The sequence below is a fragment of the Sminthopsis crassicaudata genome, chromosome 3, assembly GCF_048593235.1.
Source record: "Sminthopsis crassicaudata isolate SCR6 chromosome 3, ASM4859323v1, whole genome shotgun sequence".
NCBI classification, from domain to species: domain Eukaryota; kingdom Metazoa; phylum Chordata; class Mammalia; order Dasyuromorphia; family Dasyuridae; genus Sminthopsis; species Sminthopsis crassicaudata.
This window is the reverse complement of record NC_133619.1, coordinates 81,005,783-81,027,098: the sequence shown is the minus strand read 5'-3', so window position 1 is coordinate 81,027,098 and position 21,316 is coordinate 81,005,783. Positions and strand designations below refer to the sequence as shown.

Here is a 21,316-nt window from a genome sequence, read left to right as displayed (position 1 = left end):
CATAGAGTGTCTTTAAAATGCAACGCAAGGACCATATTCTCTACACAGAGGCTTTCCTAATCTACCTCCCCCTAAAACTAGTTCTTTTCTTTTCAAACAACCTTGCATATAAACTTTGCATTTTATTCTTTTTATATTCTCTTACATATGTATCCTTTTTTGTATTTATTGCCTCCCCTATTAGAATATAGGCTCCTTGAGAATGGGGACTGTCTCTGTATCTGTAGTGGGAAGCACAGTTTCTGGTACATAATAGCTGTTTAATAAATCCTTGTTAATTGATTTGTCTGTCCTAATTTGTGTTATAAAGTCAATATTTCAGAAATGTACATTGGTAACATTAGATACCTATAATAGCAAGAGAAGAAAAAAACCCAATGAGTTGAATTTACTCAGAAAATAAGTGAAGTGTAATCGCTTTTATTATCAGGATTCAGAAAGAGTACTCAAAAGTTTATGAAATGTTTTGTGTACATTCTTTTTTTCAATTTATCATTTTTTTTTCCTTCATGAATTCTTTGAATCCCTTTTTTTTTTTAAGGATCCCCTTTTTTTTTCTTTAAAGTGAATGTTTAGGTTTGCTGGTAGGTTAATTTTAGGATTAAAGCCCCACTTTTAAAATATGTGCAAAATCTCACTATTTAAATGTTTTCTGCCTTTTGTAGAAAAATGTAGTAAAATATCATATATAGTACTTTTTCTGGCAGGTTGAAATTATTTTATTGCTATAGTTTTGAAGTTTGGGTCAGTTACAGTGAATTTTAAGTTTTTCCTTGGTGGATTTCTGTGGGTTCTTTTCATTTGTAGGGTTTTACATGCTCTTGGTCCTTCTGGGAAATTGTTTTGAATAACTTTTTAAATTAAAGCTTTTCATTTACAAAACATATGCATGGATAATTTTTCAAACTGACCCTTGCAAAATCTTCTGTTCCAAATTTCTGTTCCAAATTTTCCCCTCCTTCACCACATCCCCTCCCTTAGATGGCAAGTAGTCCAATACATGTTAAATATTGAATAACATCTTACTATAATAAGCAGATTCTTTTCCTTTTCTATGTGTTCCAAAACACCAATAATTTTGAGGTTCATCTTTCTAGATCTGTGCTCTAAATATGTAATTTTTTCCTGCATAATTTTCAGATATTTTTTCAGTTATTTTCTGAGCTTTCTTCCCATTCTATTTTAATTACATTTTCTGTTCATTGCTTTTTCAGTGAGGTTTTTATATCTTGTATGTTATTTTAAATATATTTTTAGTTCTTTTTGAGATTTTCCTTTTTTTTGGGGGGGAGTAATTTCTTACAAGCATTTAGGTATTGCTTTATTCACTTGAATTTTTTTTTCTAACTGCATTCATATTTCTACCTCCATTAAATGTTGTGGCTTTCTTCTCATGTTATAGAAGTGAACTTTAGTTTTCAAAGGCTGCACCAATGGATCTAAAGCTCTATTAAATCCTAATAAACTGAGGACAATCCTAATGATGTATATTGTAGCTTCTTTGCTAGAGGTTGGTCACCATGTGTTATTTGAATTTTTTTTTTTGCTCATAGCAACTCATTAAATCATCATTTTGTGGTATATGTGGGAGTTACTGGGGCATATAAACACATTTTGTAAAATAAACTATGAAACAAGATACTGGGTTTTGTTGTGATTTAAAAAAATTTATATGGTTGTTTGGATGTGCTTCTTTGTATAATTTATTCAATTAGCAAAAATTTGCTTTCTCTTCCTCTTACCCTAGACATCAGTTAAAAAAATAAAAGAAAAATGAAACTCTTGTTTACAAACATGATTCTCTAAAGAAAAAAACTCTGTATTGACTATATCTTCCAAAAGAATCCCATTCTATTGAGTCCTTCATCTCTTTTAAGAAGTGAGCAGCATGTTTCATCATGTCTTCTGTTGATGGTTAGTTATCATGTTGATCAGAGTTTCAAAGTCTTTTAAAAGTTGTTTGTCTTTACAATATTGTTTTTGTATAAATTATTCTCCTAGTTCTGTTCATTTTACTTTGCATCAGTTCATAGAAATCTTTCTAGCTTTCTCTGATATCATAAGAAGTGATGCCATCATTTCTTATAGCACAGTAGTATTTGTTCACCATCATATATCATAACTGATTCAGCCGTTCCCCGACTCTGTTAGGATTACAAGGTGAGAACTCAGGTTGTCTGGACAGTTTTCTGATGTTAGGTGAGAACTCAGGTTGTCTGGACAATTCTCTGCTGTTAGGTGAGAACTCAGGTTGTCTGGACAGTTCTCTGGCTCAGAATTCACACCTTTGGTTCGGGCCTTTGAAGGGAGTTTACACCTTTGATCTTCTGAGGTAGAGTTTACATGTTTAAAAGAAGTTTGCACCTTTAAGAAGCTTGAGTTAAAGAAGCCTTTAAGCCCCTGAGTTCTCACATGCCCCTTTAAAAGGGGCAAGTTCATTGGTTGAAGTATTTTCTCACAAGCCCCCTTGAGTTCTCACTACAATCTCTGTGAGGATAAAAGAAGACAACATTGGGCCCGGAGAGGGAATCTACTCTAGGTCAGAGTCTGGCCGGGAGATTGAGTTGAGACAGCAGATCTCCTCCCAGAGAGCGATGGGCAGTCTCTGGAGACAACAGAACATTACAGTTTGGCGCCCACAACGTGGGGCAAGGACTTTTGCTTATCCTGACAAGGACTTATTCTGAGCCCTTCAGAGGAGCTAGCCGGGACCTTCGCACAACTCCTGGTCTTCCCTTCAAATTCCTATTCTTTGCCAATCCCAAAATAGCTCCAGATATTTTTGTACATCCCTAAAGTTCATTTTAAGCCTAATTCTTTCCTTTTTCTACTCTCCAATTTCTCTTTTTTTCCTTCTCTTCTTTCCTTATTTTCCTGTTGAATTAAATGTATTTTATTTGTATATATATTCTTTTTCTCCTTTCATCAGTTCAAATATCAGCATTCTCTTTATTCCTTCCCCTTTCTTTGAATAGAAGTCTATTTGTATACCCTGGTTATGGGAGATTAATTTTACTTAGCTCTTTCTTTCTATCTCCTTCTCCCCCAGTGTACTCTTCTCCTTCCTTTCCTTTCTTCTTTTAAGATTATCAAAATACGATAGAATGATTCTCAGACCTTCCACCTAATTAGATTCCCTTTGTAGTAATTCTTTATGATTATGTTTCAGAGGATATATATTTCATCATCCCATGTTAGGATGTAATCAATTGATCCTTACTTCATTGTCATTATTCATGTTTGCTCTGTGTGTGTGTGTGTGTAGATAGAATTATTGCTTGAATTTCAGTTTCCATACTATTCTGGTGTTTTCATTAGAAATGCTCTATTTCATTAAAGGTCCATTTCCCCCACTCTATAGGATTATATTTACTTTTTTCTAGATTAAAAAAAAAAAATTCCTTATTCTAAGCTTATATCCTTTGGCGTCTGAAATATATTTAAATTTCCCTGCTCTTTTATAGCTGCTAAATCATATGTGATTGTGACTGTTGCTCCTTATTTGAATTCTTTCTTTCTGGGTGCCTGCAGCATTTTTCTTTGACCTAGAAGTTCTAGATTTGTAAAGTGCTTGATTGCCAAATGGAAGATTTAAAATTTGATCCTGGGTTGTGCTTTTGTGTGTGTGTGTGTGTGTGTGTGTGTGTGTGTGTGTGTATAAGATATGATCAGATTTCTTCTTCAGGAATATTAATTTGACAGGTGAATGAATGATGTGGAGAGATGCACTTAAGTGGGGAAAAATTTTTGTCTGATAGACTAACAAGCAGACTAGTATAATAGATAATAGGGCAGGCATGAAAGCTTCTACCAACACCCTGATCCTGCAGTATCAAAAGAAAAAAGGGGCACATACAAGAGATTTAACAGAGTTAGATTTGCCAGGATGTGGGAACAGACTGGATTTGTTGAAGAGAACACCTAGGATTTGAGTTTAACTAGAAGGGTATTGGTGTCTTGGATAGTAATAGAAAAGTTAAGAATAAGAGTGTTTTGATGTGAGAAGATGAGTTCAATTTTAGATATATTGAATTTAGTATGTCTGTGGGATATTCAGTTCAATTTATTCAATAGGCAGTTGGAGATGGAACTAAATGTTAATAGAGAGATTATATTAAACTTTTTTATTCCATTTTTGCTTATGCTTAATTCTCTCAATTTTTTTTATAATTAGCAATTTTGGGGACAGTAGATCAAATAATTGTGGTGATAGGGACCTCCTTGTGTTACTCTTGATCTTACTGGCACTCTAGTGTTTCTCCATTAAATATAATGGTAACCCTTGGTTTTAGATAAGTATTATTTACCGTATTAAGGAAAATAGGATTTTTTTTCTTATGCTTCTTAGTAGTTTTGGCAGATTTGGGTGTTGTATTTTATCAAGTTTTTCTACATTTTTGATATAATCATGTGTTTTTTTATTTCTTTTGCTATTAATTTGTTCTGTTGCATTTATCATTTTCCTAATATTGAACCAACACTGCATTCCTATTATAAATACACTTGGACCAAGGGCATTATTCTTTTTAATGTTTTGCTGTTACTTTTTATTTTCTCTATATCTAGTTTAGGTGTCAGGATCATTTTTTCTTATAGCAGGAGTTTAGAAGGATCCTTTCCCCATATTAAAAAATAGCTTTTTATTTACATGCAAAGATAGTTTTCAATATTTACTCTTGGAAAACCTTGTTTTCCAAATTTTTCTCCCTCCCTCCTTACCTCTCCCTTCCCTAAAGAGCAAGTAATTTTATAAGTTTATATATTATAGGTTAAACATATGCAATTCTTTGAAACATTTCCACATTTATCATTCTGTGTAAGAAAAAAATCTGATCAAAAGGAGAGAAAATGAGAAAGAAAAAAAAGAAACAAACAGCCAGCCACTACAACAAAAAGAATGAAAATACTGTATTGTGATCCACATCCAGTCTCCATAGTCCCCTCTCTGGATGCAGATGACTCTTTCCTTTGCTAGTCAATTGGAACTGTCTTGAATCACCTGATTATTGAAAAGAACCAAATCCATCACATAATCTTGTTGCTTGTGTACAATGTTCTCTTGGTTGTACTCACTTCATTCAACATCAGTTCATGTTGTCTTTTCAGGCTTTTCTGAAATCAGACTATTCATCATTTCTAATTAGAACAGTAATATTCTATTACATTCATATACCATATCTTATTCAGCCATTTCTCAACTGATGGATATCCATTCAGTTTCTAATTCCTTGCCACTATACAAAGGTCTGTGACAAACATTTTTGCAAATGTGGGTTCTTTTCCCTTTTTTATGATCTCTTTGGAATACAGATCCAGTAGAGACAGTGCTGGATGTTGGAGAAATAGTATTTATTGACATTTTTAGAAAAAGTTAACAGAAATTTAAATATTTTTTAAATTAATGACAATGTTTTTTCAAATAATATATGTAATATTGGGGTTTATTGTTCTTTGAATGTTAGATAGAAGGCTCTTACAAATCTCTGCAGTACCAGTTTTTTTTTAACTCCTTAATGCTTTTTTGAAATTTCTTTTTCTGAGATTTTATTATTTGAATTCTGTATACAAATTCTAAATTTGAATTTGTATTTCCTGTTCTGTTAACATAGGTATTTATTTATTTATTTTTTACGATACTCACCCCTTTCTTTGATCATTTTTGTATAACTGGGTAAGATAGTTTACCAGAGGTTGCAGTGGCTCCTCTGGTGCTATTCATTGGGAAGAAAAAAGACCCCAAACTAATAACATACTCCACAATTTAGGCTGTCTGCCAGAAACAATTTCAGTGAATTTAACATTGTTCTGTATCCAAGCCACTTAGCTTAGAGAGAAAGATGCCCAAACTAATATAGTTCCTCATATCTTCTGATGTAACTATACTCCACAAATGATTTTGTAGGAATGTTGAACCAAAAAATGTCATACTATATTGGAATACAATTTTGGATTAATTTTCCAGAATTACTCAGTTCCTTCCTGGACTATTTCCCTTAATGATTAAAAAAGAGTTCCTTCTTGTGATCATTATTTTAACCTTGAATTTTAAAAGAGAAGACACAGTGGTGGATCATGACTTAGTCAGTTTTGATGGGAAGACAGTTATCTTATTTAGAGTTGTTAGTTTTATTCCATTTCAGAGTTATTTAGTTATTTCAGAGGAAGACCTTAGTTTTTGTTCTCACTTTTCTAAAGAGGAAAGTCTAAAAAAAAGTTTTATGTTGGAGAAATAGTATTTACTGACATTTATAGAAAAAAGTTTTTTTTTTTTTCCCCCCTGAGGCTGGGGTTAAGTGACTTGCCCAGGGTCACACAGCTAGGAAGTATTAAGTGTCTGAGATCAAATTTGAACTCAGGTCCTCCTGAATTCAAAGCTGCTGCTCTAACCACTGCACCACCTAGCTGCCCCCTCATTTCTAGAAAAAGTTAACAGAAATTTTAATATTTTTAAAAATATTTAAAATATTTTCTAACACTAAAAATTGGGACCAAATGTTTGGCCCTTTGGACCCTAAATATAGGTGGAGATAGACTTTTTTTTTATACAATAAAAATAACCAAATAAGATCAGTTAATTAAAAGAAAATAATTAACCAGGATGCAAAATGAGGAAATCTGATTTCTAATTGGAGGAAAGATTAGGGACTTTCTAAATTGGGAGGGAGAGAGTGAACAGATACTATAGAAAGAGGTGAATAGTTTTACGGAATAAAAATATAGAATAAAGTTTTCTTACAAGATAGAAGTTGTAATAAATTTATAATTGAATAGAAAGGGAATTGAATTCACTAACAAGATGGGAGTTATGGTTCACTTAATTCCCACAATTAATCATTTGCTGCTTTAGATTCCTCAAATTCCCTCAACTAATTTAATCTTGAATCTGATAATCATTTTTGCACACCCATGACCTCCCACCACATTTTCATTTACTTTTTTTGTCTTATTTCATATTATTCTCACATTTTGTTCCATTTACAGTTCCCTTTGCTGGTCCCTATATATAACAGGATCCAGTTGCCAATCTATATTTTTGCACAAGAGACTCCCCCATGTCCAGAATGTCTTTGTGTTATATAAATTTTACTATTATTCTTTTCATCTTAGTCTCCTATAACAAGGAGTGAGATGTATGTAAGAGAATCTATGGGAATGGGGGGGGGGAATTAGTAGAACTGAAGATAGAAGCACAGCTGTTTAGCATACTTGAAGTTACCACCTGTCTCCTACTGCCTCCTCATTGTGGGCTGGGCTGGATGGTCAGCTGTGTGTACTTCCTACTAGGCCAGCAGATGGGCATACAATCTTGTCTTGCTTAGTCCTGGCAGTGCAGGACTTGAGCCTGAGTTTCTATTCCCACACTCTGAAGAGCTAGGGCTTAGGACAAACTGCATCAAAGAGAGCATGAGAGGAACACACCTGGGAGCTGGAGCTGGTAGCTTTGTAACTAGAAACAGTCTATAGTTAGCAGAAGCACCCACTTATCAGTCACTCTGGAAGCTTATGAAAGGGGTCATCTATTAATAGGAGATTGGGGTCTGTCCAGGCATTTTGGCATTTGCTCTGACTGCTTTATTCTTCTTTCCTGTAATAATGGCTCTCCAGGCATGAGACTTGACCTCCAGAGATCATATCTTCCCCCCATTATGTAAGGGAAGATGGCCATTTATTGGTAGAATTTCAGCAATAACTTTTATATAGTTTGTGTATGGTATTGAAAAATTAATTATGAAGACAATTCTGAGATACCACTACACACCTGTCAGATTGGCTAAGATGACAGGAACAAATAATGATGAATGTTGGAGAGGATGTGGGAAAACTGGGACACTGATACATTGTTGGTGGAGTTGTGAAAGAATCCAGCCATTCTGGAGAGCAATTTGGAACTATGCCCAAAAAGTTATCAAACTGTGCATACCCTTTGACCCAGCATTGCTGCTATTGGGCTTATATCCCAAAGAAATACTAAAGAGTGGAAAGGACCTGTATGTGCCAAAATGTTTGTGGCAGCTTTTTTTGTAGTATGGATGTCCATCAATTGGAGAATGGTTGGGTAAATTATGGTATATGAAGGATATGGAATATTATTGCTCTGTAAGAAATGACCAGTAGGAGGAATACAGAGAGGCTTGGAGAGACTTACATCAACTGATGCTGAGTGAAATGAATAGAACCAGAAGATTGCTGTACACTTCAATGCTGTATGAAGATGTATTCTGATGCAAGTGGATATCTTCAACATAAAGAAGATCCACCTCACTTCCAGTTGATCAATGATGGACAGAAACAACTACACCCAGAGAAGGAACACTGGGAAGTGAATGTAAACTGTTAGCACTACTATCTACCCAGGTTACTTATACCTTCGGAATCTAATACTTAATGTGCAACAAGAAAATGGTATCTACACACATATATTGCATCTGGGTTATATTGTAACATATGTAAAATGTATGGGATTGCCTGTCATCAGGGGGAGGGAGTGGAGGGAGCGGGAGGATAATTTAAAAAAATGAATACAAGGGATAATATTATAAACAAAAAATTACTCATGCATATATACTGTGGGAAAAAAATTCTAAATAAAATTAAAAAAAAAAAAAGAAAAATTAATTATGATTTAGTAACCATAGCCAGTAGTGATCTTCTATTTAGATAAATCTGTTTTAGTGACAGATATATCTTCTTTAATTGTGATGGCTATTAACATTAAATTTTGTCTTTATGTCCCAGTTACCTAGCACAGTAGCTTATAAATAGTGGTGCTTAATAAATGTTTGTTGAAGTGGAGCTTCACTTTCACTGTCTACTTTTTATTCCTCTCTTCATAGAATTTTATAGATACTTCTAGGGATTGGTTCAAATTCTTGTTATTTTTGGTTACATCTTTTAGTATTGCTGAGGGCAGGTGATTGTCATTTTTTGGTATCTTCCTATCTAGCATTGAATGAATTAAATTTCTTGAATCCTTGAATCCTTGCCTCCATAACATCTGACTCTACATATTTTTTAAAAATGTTTTTCTGTTTTACCCTATATATTTGAGTATCTTTTTTTCCTTTAGCCATGCTTTAAAAAAGAAAGAGGAAAAAATACAGTTCAGCAAAATCAACCAACATATTTATCACATCTGATAAAGAGTATATATAATATACTAAGCTACTAATCACCAAAGCTACTAATTTCTGCTGTGGAGTAAAGTACATTTTTCTCAACTCTGTCCAGATTTTGTTGTCATAATTAGATAGCATTTTTTTTTCTAAATAGTTCTTTCCATTTATATTGTTAAAGTCATTGTGTAGAAAAGTTTTCTGATTCTGCTTGCTTCACTTTGTATCAGTTCCAATATTTCTCTGAGTTTTTAATATTCATTGGTTCTTATTGTCTGCTTTGTTCCATTACAAATGTGTACCACACTTTGTATCATATTTCTCAAAACATTGGGCACCTACTTTATTTCCACAAATTGTTACCACAAAAAGTGTTTATATGATTATATTGGCATGTAATGGACCTTTATTTTTGTCTTTGACATCTTTGTGGCATATGCCTAGCAGTGGAATTTCTGGATCAGAGTATGGATATTTGAGTCACTTTTTAAGCATCATCCAAATTCCTTTCCAAATTGGTTGGTCCTAAAAATTCAGTTAGACCAGCAGTCTATTTAGTGTGTCTGTCTTGCTGCAAGCCCAATATTGAATATTTCCATCTCTTGTCATCTTTGCTAGTATGCTTTGTGAGATGAAGTCTGAGTTATTTTGATTTGTCTCTTAATATTAGTGATCTGGAGCAATATTTCATCTGGTTGTTAATAATTTGAAATTCTTTTGAAAAGAACTGTTTGTTTTTATTCTTTGACCTTTTATGCATTGAAGAATTCTGCATTCTTTTTCTAATTCCAGTGTGACGCACTTATTACTGCCATTTACTTATTTACTTTTCTTTAGTATATCTGATACGTGAAAAAGAGCTTAAAAGACTGAAGAGGCTTAAATGATGAAACATAAGCTTTTATTTAGTACATGACCTATGTGGTAGACTATATAAAGAAATACGAGAGAAGACAATAATATTTTAATTATACTTTATATTTTCTGGTAAATGATTTTCCCCTCAGCTAATTTCTGGAATGGTTGAGTCCTAAAATGTATGATTGGCTTGATTGAAAAAGAGTTACCATAATTTTTTTTTTGTTTTGTTTATAAGGGCTTTTTTCCTCTTTTTTTTTTTTTTTTTTTTTTTTTTTTAAATTTTTTTTTTAAATCTCTTTGGGATATAGATCTATGTGTTAAAGGGTATGCATGATTAATAACTTTTGGGGTATAGTTCCAAATTGCTTCAGGTCTTAAAATGAGGCATTTGGACGAACTGATTTTCATTGATTCTAATCTTTCTCTTCATTTGTATGCCTATCCTTTTTATAGATATTTATTTGGACAGACCATAATGGTCCTTATACAAATTGAAAAATATTTTGATTGTTTTGTAATTATTTATATTAAATGCAGTTAATGATATATGTTTTGAAATTTCTTGAGCTGAATGATTTCTATTTATATTTCAGTCCTATCCTTTTCATAATATCAGTCAGCTGGTCATTCAATATTTATTAAATATCTATTATGTGCCAGGCACTGTGCTAAGTGTTTTATAAATATTATATTCTATGATCCTTGAAATAACCTTAAGAGGTGGGTGTTATTAATGCCATTTTACAGTTGAAGAAATTGACAAGAGGTTAAATGACTTATCTAGGATCCCACAACTAAGTTGCTGAGGTAGAATTATTAGACCTATATGAGATTCTTCAAAACATGATTGTTTAACATTATACACTTTTTAGCTGAACATAAAAGAATTATGAAACTGAAAATTGGTGTCTCTGGCCCTTAAGTTTGAATGAATCTTTGTCTACTTAATTACAAATATACTGAACAAATCTATACAAATACTTATTTTTGTCTGTTTACCCTTTTCCCCTCCTCCATACTTTCATCCTGACAATAAAACAGAACAACTATATGAGAATCTTGATAGTTTTGAAGGATTGAAATTAGACCTAGTTGTTAATGATATTATCTTGTCAAATAATAAGTAAGTTTGTCATGTATGTATATATAAAAGAGTCTAAGTCTTACTACCTGGACACTATGGAATTTTAATGTGGTCTAGAACAGGAGTAGAGAATGTTTGTATAAGGCCTGCGAAATCATTTTGTTTGACCCTGCTAGATGGCTACGGTTCCAGCCATCACATTAGGGATGAGTTAATTAAATGTTTCACCAAATATAGTAGGCTAACTTTTAAGTTGATAATTTTGTATGGCCCACAAATATTGTTTTAGATATCTAATAGTCCTTAGCAGAAAAAAAGTTCCTCAATTATGGTCTAAAACTTTATTACATAACTGCTTGATTTTTTTTTTTTTTTTTTGCCAATTTGTCAAAAGATATGCCAGATCTTCTTAATTAACACTTTATTTTTGAGTTATTCAAGTAGAAGAGTTCAAGAACTATTAGCTTCTGTCTCTAAAAGAAACCAAAATGTAAACTGGATGATTGTAGCCTATTATTTTCCTAAAATGACATAGACTACCAAATGATTGGATATATGAATACTTGTCATTTAGCAATTCAGTTGGTTACAATTTTTTTTTTTAAATGTCAATATGCCAGTTTGTTAGGATTCTTTGATTTTGTCTTTGTTGGAATTTTTTCCGCCCTTGCAGACTGTAACTCGTTTAAAATTTAATAAAGTAAACTTCAGAATTGTTTTGCAGAGGCATGAATTTAATAAGTCATGCATAAGATTGAAATGGAATTATAACTCATGGTTGTAAGAATTTTTAATTATTCAGACTCTGCTTGAAAGATGCTAACTTTATTTAAGATTATAATTATATATCATTCAAAAAATTCTGTAAATAAAGTGGAAAATGACATTTATGGTAGTTATTTTTGTACTGACAAAAATTGGAAATATTGGGGTACTCATTTGGGTAAAGGTGGAACAAATTTAGAATATGAATGTAATGGAATGCTATTGTGATGTAAAAAATGTTGAAAGGGATGGTTTCAAAGAATTCTGACAAGATTTATTATACATAATGATGTGAATAGAACCAGGGAAACAATTTATACTCTAATAACAGCATTGTAAGGAAAAACAGTTTTGAAAGATTTAATACTGATAATACAATGACTGATCATAATTTCTGAGTATCAGTGATGAAACTTGCTACACACCTACTGACAGAGAGCTGATATACTCAAGAAATAGGAGTCATGCATTTTTAGATATGATCTTTATGGGAATTTGTTTTGCTCAGTTATGAAATTTGCAAGGATTTTCCTTATCCTATTCCTCCTTTCTCTTTTTCTTATTCATTTGGCTGGGAATGATATGGGAAGGTGAGAAGATATTTAAAAATTGAAAAATAAAAGTTAAAAAGTCATATGTCTGTCTAAATCTTAGTAATAGATTGTACATTCTGTTTTTAAAATTTTGATGTACTTTGGATATCAGTTACTTCAGATGTAAAATGAAGGATGTAGATTATATAATCTCTAATATCCTTTCTGACTTTACAACTATAGGATAAATTAGATTTTATATGACAATAATATGACAATATTCCTTTTTCAGAAAGACCCAGACTATCTGAAGTTATGGTTGGAGAGTTTTGTTTCTAGTTATGAGCAATTCTTAGATGTGGACTTTGAGAAGCTTCCTACTCGGTATGTAGAAATATACTGATTTTAATGAGGTGTCAAAGAAAAATCTAAAATCTAATTGAGTATTAGAATTCTTTGTTTAGAAATAATTCCTTTGTTTTAAATATGTATTTTCAACTATGCTTAATTAAAAATTATTTTAGTTAGTAATAATGTGTGAATAGTTGATAAATATATAACAGCAAATGTTGTGTTATTAAATTAAGCACTGCAAATACCACAACCAAAAGGAGAGGAGCAAAACTCTAGAAATTCTGAATGGGCATCAAGGAATCCCAAGGCATGCAGAAACTGTCAATTTAGTTGAAGGAACAGAAGGTTGAGCATGCTTGGAATTTGAAGCTTTTGGGGGAAAAAAATGCTGCAAAATACTGAAATGATGATACAAAATGTCTGTTTCACCAAGTAAATACCTAGTAATTGTCAACTGAAGTCTATTGGGAGATTTCCCCCCCATCTTATTTGATATAATAGAACATAGCTTCTTTTATAGGTAGCTTTGCTAGAATGTATCTCTTAGATAGACTGAAGATTTCTGCAAATAGAAAAAGGCTTAAAATAGCTAAAAAAAGGAATTGCTCATACTTTATTAATAAGGATAGAGTATTTGGGAAGTTGTTTCTTAATGACTGCTGTTGGTAATATTTATAGGAAAATGCCATTTGAGAAATTGCATATGCTTTTCAATTTTATTTTGGTTGAGGTTTACTTTTTCATATATTATTTGAAAATATTTGTAACTTTGATCTTAGTTGAATTTTTCTGCTATATCTCAATAGGTATATAATAAAGATTCATAAAAATGAAAAGTCTTCTCACTGCATAGCAAGCATTAAAGAATCCAAAGCAGCAATATAAAATAGTGATTTTAAATTGAAAAAAAAAATCATTACATATATTTATACTTTTAATTTGTTATAATATTCATAAATTCTTTGGATAATCTGATTTGATAGTGTCCTATTTTACAAAGTTAGTTGTAGATTTTACATGCATTTTCTCATCTTAGAAACAAATGAATTGTTACAGTGGAGGACTCTTGATAGAAATTAGTTATATCATATTTACACCCACATATGTGTGTCTAAAAAAGTTAGTCACAGTTATAGTTTTAAAACAAAATTCTATATTGGCTTATTTTAAAAAAAATTTTGTTTTGAAACATATAAAGTGTGCCTAAATAATATGTTCTTTAGATTAAAGTTTTTAAGGAAACAACCAATCCAGCAAGAATTAGTATATTCAGTGTTTCTCCTTTTTCAGTTATCCTTTTGGGGAAGTAATCTAATCTCAGTCTCTGTGCTTTTCTAATGCAGTATCATCATGTGCCCATTCCCAATTGTGAAGATAAAATGCCTGGGAAGAATCAAAAAGCTTTCCTAGGACCTCATCTGAAACCTCATGGATTGCACATTAATCCTTAAAGGGTTTTTTTTTTCCCCCCCACCTTGCATTATAGAGTAGATGATGTGCCTCCTGGAATATCTCTTCTTCCTGATAATATTCTACAAGTTCTAAGAAGCCAGCTACTACAATGTGTGCAAAAAATGGCAGATGGACTAGAAGAGCAACAACAGGCTTTGTCAATTCTCCTTGTCAAGTTCTTCATAATCCTTTGCAGGTATCTGACATTCAGACCTCCTAATGTCAGGATTTGTTGTTTAGTTATTTTAGTCCTGTCTGATTCTTTGTGACCTCGTTTGGAGTTTGCCATTTCCTTTTCCAGCTCATTTTTCAGATGAGGAAACTGAAGCAAGTAGGGTTAAGTGACTTATCCAGGATCACACAGCTAGGAAGTGTCTGGGGCTAGATTTTTACTCAAGTCTTCCTGATTAGGGCCTGTACTCTCTATCTATTGTGCCACCTATCTGCCTGCTTGTCATGATAATACTATCTAAATGACAATTCATTAATTGTGTATTTTCAATTAATTTGGATTTAAAAACATAAACTAATCAATAGTAATTTTGTAGTAGTTTTATATCTAGTTGCTAAGGTTAATTTTTGAAAACCACTCAGTAATTGCCCACCAGCTGTAGTTGAATGTAGTACAAATTTAATAGTATAATGTGACTGCCAGAACCACAATGCAATCTTAGAAGTATTGTAAAATTAGAAATACTGTGTACTGAACAAGTAAAAAGGAATTAGTGCTCTAACTCTTTTCTGCATTATTTAGCCTAGCCATATCAAACTCATGGATGAAACTGTAACCAGATTAAAATGTAATTGGGAAATGTTTAACAAAATAAAATAAGAATATCATACAACAGAGATAATGTTAACTTGAGGTTTTTTAAGTCCATGTGCAGTTGGCAGCAATCCATTCCCACTTGAGTTTGACTGTGCTCAGCATATTTTGCTATAATCCAAACCCTTTATTTTCTGAGGGGATATTGCCAAGTTACATCTGGGGAACAGTAGAAAACATGCTGGATTTGGCATCAGAAAACCTTGGGGTGAATTCAGGAATTGTTATTTACTACTAAGATTTTGGGTTAGCAAATTTAATCTGAGAACATTGAGGTGAAGAAGGGAAAATCAGAAATTAGGTTGGAAAGATAGGAGGAGTTGTAGAGGGTGTTAAACACTAGGCAGAATAACCTAACCAAGATGTGATTGAACCATTGGAGATTTCTTTTAAGATCATTAATTTTGGGCAAACTTGAGATATAGTAGATAGAGTGTTGGATTTGAAGTCAAGACCTCACTTCTAATCTCTCTTTAGACATTTAGTTGTGTAGCTTTGGTTAAGGCACTTAATTTCCCTCTGCCTCAGTTTTCTTATTATTTAATGGCATTCTGTTTTGGTTGGTCATTATTCTTTCCATTTTATTGTAGTACTTTACTTTCCTGATTCTACTTACTTCATTTTTCAAAACTTTACTTAAAAGCCTGATACTTCTCTGTACTTCTGCATTGTTTCTTATGGTATAACAATTATTTCATTATATTTGAGTGCCACAATTTATTTCTCATTTTCCAGTCAGTGAGCATCTGCTTATCCTCCTCCCTCTCCTTAGTTCTTTATTACCTCAAAGAGTGCTTCTGTAAATATTTTTGTTTTACATGGGACCTTGCTTTGATCATTGACTTCCTAGTGTGGAATCAAAGAATATGGACATTTTAGTCCTTTGAATAATTCCAAACTGCTTTCTAGAATGGTTGGACAAATTCATAGTTTCAATAACAATACTTTAGTGTGCCATCTTTGTCAACTTTGTCAGTTTACTGACAACCTTAGAGTTGTTTGCTTTTACCCGTGTTTTTCTTATTGTGACTTGGAGCATTCTTTCATGTTTGCTTTAGTCGATATAAAGTGATAAAAGATAAATTCTACCTTCAAAGATCTTATAATTTGGTTGGGCTCCCATTCTGTCAGGCCCTTTACTTCTTTTCCCAGAACTCCTTAGCTCCTAATTAGTCCTTTTGCCTTGAATTTCTCAATCTTATTGAATATATCTTCTCTTTATCTGCAACATTGATATTTTTAAAGTATAGATCCAATTATGTCACTTACTTGCTTATGTGAAATAAATATGGAATGTGGAATATTCTAGGATAAAATACAGACTTTTTATTCAAGTGTTTATTAAAGAGTCAAATTGATTCCTGTCTGCCTTACAGTTTTATTATATGATAACATATTCCACCTTCTGACCAAATTAGTTTCTTATTCCTTTTGAGTAGCATTCCATTGCTTCCCATCAGGCCATTTGCAGAAGTTGTCTCCCATGCATATCTGAAATGCCCTCCCTTCCATTCCTCTATCAGTTCACCTCAAGTGCCACCCCTTTTTTTAAAGTCTTTTCTGATATCTTCTCCCTTCCCAGTTGCCAGTGCTTCCTTTAGTTAATTTGCATTTACTTAGCGTATAGATTTTTTTCTTTTCTATGTATATATGTTGCTTCTTGTTTTTTTAAAAATGTGTTTGTATCCCTAATACCTAAGCAGCATCTGGCACCACCTGTTAGTTATTTAGTAAACACATGTTGAATCAACGAAATGAGATAATTTATGTGATTTAAAAAAGTAAATTAGTAAATGCCAAATATGTGGTAAAATAGAAATTCTAGAGATAGAGAATTGTTTTTCATGATGTTTAATTTAAAATTTCTCTCTGTGCTTTAAGGTAATTCTAATTCTTTTATGAATTGTTTCTGAATTAGTCTTGCTGAAAATAAAAAAAAATCAAGTTATAATAAGGCTTTGTGCTAGGTGCATACAGAAAATATTTGAAATAGAAAAATAAAAATACCTTATCTCAGGAACCTCAAAATCTGTTTTGTTAAGGAGTACAGGAGAACTGAATTATAGAATAATGGAATATCAGATATGACAGTAACATTTAATATGCTTTAGTTCAATTATTTTTCTTTATTTAAAAAAAAATTTTTGTTAATACCTATACATTTTTGCACCACATCCATTTCCTGATCTAAAAAATAGTTGAACAAAGTGAATGTTTCTGATATGTATGCAACATTCTGCTCCCATATTTTATCATCTCTCAAAGTGAATGAACCATATTTTATAAGGGACTAGATTTGATTGTTGTATTTAGTCTAAGTTCAGCTAAATTTTAGTATTGTTTTAATTTATATTATAATCACTGTAGATGTAGTTCTCTTGGTTTTGCTTCCTTCACTTTGCATCAGTTCATAATTTTATGTTTCTCTGATTTTATAATTTCTTATGGATATAAAAATATTTTATTACATTCATATGCTACAATGTGTTTAGCCATTCTTCAATAAATTGTGTTTCCATTTTTTTTTTACTATGAATATTTTTATGTATGAGGCCTTTTTTTAAAAAAATTCTCTTTGGAACATATGCTTGGTATTGGGATTGTGGGATTGAATCAGATCAATGTTTGGTGACTTTTCTTATATAATTCCAGATTTATTTATTTTTTTAACAACTTATCCTCTTATTTTATACAAGAAGAGAGTCAAGTGGGAAATGGTAAAGTGATGTAGTCTTGGTTACATAAGTGAGAACAAAGCCAGGATGACTCATAATCTATTTTCTTGGTTCCTGAGCCAGTGCTGCCTATCTTTAATACTTTAAGTCTGAATTTTCCTGTGATTATCATTATAAGGTTCAAATATTGTTTGAGGCCTATTTTTATTCAGAATCTCATTTTTAAGTTACTTAGTTGATTCCATGTTTCATTTTTTAACTTTGCTTAAATCTAAAAAAAAATTTAAGTTAGCTGTTTATTGTCTAAAGCTTATATACAGTTTTTGTATTTTATTCTTGTTTTCATATAAATTACTATAATTCTTATTTTCTTACAGAAACCTGTCTAATGTGGAAGAAATTGGGACTTGTTCCTATATTAATCATGTTATCACCATGACAACTCTCTATATTCAGCAAGTAAGTGTGAACTGACATTCCCTAAAAATTTATTGAGAGAAAATAGGTTGTTTGCGTTTGCTTTTGTAGTACAATATTTTGAGTAGAATGTTTTCAGAGGCTTAGTAATTTTGAAGAAAATTATAAAGGTATATGTAGCTCCACTATTTTTTGTATATGCCATTTGAAACAAGCACATGGCAATATGATTTATTAGAATTAAAGGACCTATTTTTAACAAAAAAAGCAATACTGTTAGAAAACTTGACATTATTAAAACATGCCTGAGGATTCTTGACTAATGATTTACTTATTATGTATCCTAATAAAGGAATTATTTATTTAAAATATTTTGAACCCAGATGGCTTTCTCTATCACAAGACCATTGGAATTTGGCCATTTATTTTAAATGTTATTTCTGGGAAATTCGCAATCTGTAGGAGTCTATTTAGTCTAAATAAATGCTAAATGACCTAATTTACCTTGATAGAACTATGTTTTGTTTATATTAGAAAATTAGGCTTAATTGAATTAATAAACATTTGTGAATATTCTATGGCTGAGTCCATGTAATTTTGTTTAATATATAATATTTATCAAATTAAAGTTTTGATATTTAGATTTTTTTGTTTTTGTTTTTAGTTAAAAAGCAAAACAAAAGAGAAAGATGTGGCGGATCAAACTTCTATTGAAGAATTTGTAAGACATGCACTGGCTTTTTGTGAGAGTTTGTATGACCCATATCGAAATTGGAGGCACAGAATTGCAGGGTATGTCACATAGTATCATAAGTTCTAATGACTTATTTCACTTAACTTGAGAATATCAAGTAATACCTGCTATAGATACAAGTTTCACACATTAAATTTTGAGCCACAGTATGTGGCAATAAAGAGTAGAAGCCATTTTAAGGTGATTAATTTTATAAAGATGTAATTCTTCATCTGCTTCTAATTTAGAGTCAGAGAGTTCACTTGAGATTCAAAGGAGATAGATGACTTGTCCATGGTTACACAGCTGGGAAGTATATTTAAAGGGCTAACTTTAACCCATCTTTCTGATTCCATGTCCTGAACTCTATTATCCCTCTTTTGGTTATGAAAAATAAACTCCTGGTTACTAGTTAAATTCTCTCATTGTTAATCTTAGTGGTTTTATCTATCTCCCCTTAGACTTTTGCTTTCTTTTATGCTTCTGGGAGATTGTTCCAGGTTTTTCTACGGCTCTTCGGATTTCTTTTGGTCACCTCTCAATGGGAAATTGATATCTACTTCTTTACATCTTTTTTCCTCTATAGGCTGTTCCCTTTACTAAGGCCATGCTTAATTTGCTACTCAGTATACTTAGCCCTTGAACACATTTTTGACTTGTGGTTTCCAAAAGGCTCTTATTAAAATCTCTTGAAATGGAGACAAAAATCCACATTAATCTTCATCCTTCCTTTAATCCACTCGTCAGAATCTTACCAAATTAGTGAGTATTTACTTAAGTTTATGCCAGAGGTTTCTTAATGGTGTGAAACATTTTTTTTTTCTTGTCCATTTTAACACCATTAAACCAAAAAAGCTTAGAATTTTCAAATAGATCATCATATGAAGGTTTTTCTCATAGAAAGAAAGAGACAGTTTAATTTAGTAGTCTAGGAGACAGAGAAATGGAGAGATTGAAAGGAAAGAACATTTTTCTCAAGGGTTAAAAAGAAACAGGTGACAACAGACTGTGGAAATGAGGGACAGACAAAGCTTAAATCCAAGGATAATTAAATATTAAGGAAGATTAAAGCACTAGAAAGAGAGGGTGCTGCTATATCTCTGAACAGAGGGATGAAGGAGGATTGGAGATGGAGAGGCAAATAAAATATAGAAATCAAGGCAATTGAGTGTCAGAGTGAGAACATGAGCTGAGAACTTTGTGGTTTAGGTGAAAGCAACTCAAAGAATTATGTTACTTTTCAGTCTTGTTTATTAGAATCAGATTTTGAAGTTTACTAGGTATAGTTATAAGAATTTGATCTAGTGAAAGGATAGAGACATTTCTTAACTTTTTCCCTAATAGTTATTATTAGGCTTTAGCAAATGAGAGTCTAATTTTAAGAAATAACATGAGACTTTGAGTCTTTTAAAATTATATCACTTATGCTAAAATTAAACCTAGGCAATATTCAGTTCTAATTACAGTGCTTCTTGAAGTAGCGGTTTTGTTTTTATTTTCAGAATCCTAAATAATTTTAGGAATTCTTTCCTTTTTTGTCTATTTCCTCAGTGTATGTTGTTGTAGGATAATATTGTAAAAGTTAATAATATAATAATAACTTCCTTCCCAGTCAATAATATTTTGGGAAGCTAACAGAAACTTTAAAGGTATGTAACCTTTTCTAATAACTTTTAATTAATTAATAATATATTATCAATTTATTAAGTACTTGCTATTTACCTAGCATCGGGAAAGTCACTAACACTGCCATAAAATAATGTTTATAAACCCCTTAAAAATCTATTGTTGTAATGGCCAAAATAAATAAATAAATAAATAGGTTCTATACCAGCTTTCAAAGAATTTAATACATATTTACTCATATGATACTTGGAAGTTTGCTTATGTAATTTACTCACAAATTTGTGCATTATTGGCAAAGCAAATATTGTTATCCTCATTTTCAGTTAAGGAAACATGCCTGGAGAATAAGTAATTTGTTTGTGGTCGCACAGAACTAAATGTTAGAGTTTGGATTTGAAATTGTGTTCAGTTCAGATTTATTCTTTCGTATTGTTTTATTTCATCTGAAGATATATTTAACTTTGTTTCCCTGACCTTTTTTTTTTTTTATTATATATATATATATATATATATTTATAATATTATCCCTTGTATTCATTTTTCCAAATTATCCCCCTCCTCCCTCTATTCCCTCCCCCCGGTGACAGGCAATCCCATACATTTTACATGTGTTACAATATAACCTAGATACAATACATGTGTGTGATTATCATTTTCTTGTTGCACAATAAGCATTAGATTCCGAAGGTACATGTAACCTGGGCAGACAGATATTAGTGCTAACAATTTACATTCACTTCCCAGTGTTTCTTCTCTGGGTGTAGCTACCTCTGTCCGTCATTGATCAACTGGAAGTGAGTTGGCTTTTCTTTATGTTGAAGATTTCCACTTCCATCAGAATACATCCTCATACAGTATTGTTGTTGAAGTGTACAGT

General features: G+C 31.8%; 1 protein-coding gene across 1 annotated transcript in view; it reads left to right on the top strand.

The window, feature by feature from the left end:
• Positions 1–21,316, top strand: part of NBEAL1 (neurobeachin like 1) — a 186,418-nt gene that overhangs the window by 20,984 nt on the left and 144,118 nt on the right. The window contains exons 3-6 of the mRNA XM_074299004.1: positions 12,649–12,740; positions 14,197–14,358; positions 18,041–18,122; positions 18,745–18,872. Coding sequence (XP_074155105.1) covers positions 12,649–12,740; positions 14,197–14,358; positions 18,041–18,122; positions 18,745–18,872 — 464 coding nt within the window. The remainder of the gene's footprint in view (positions 1–12,648; positions 12,741–14,196; positions 14,359–18,040; positions 18,123–18,744; positions 18,873–21,316) is intronic.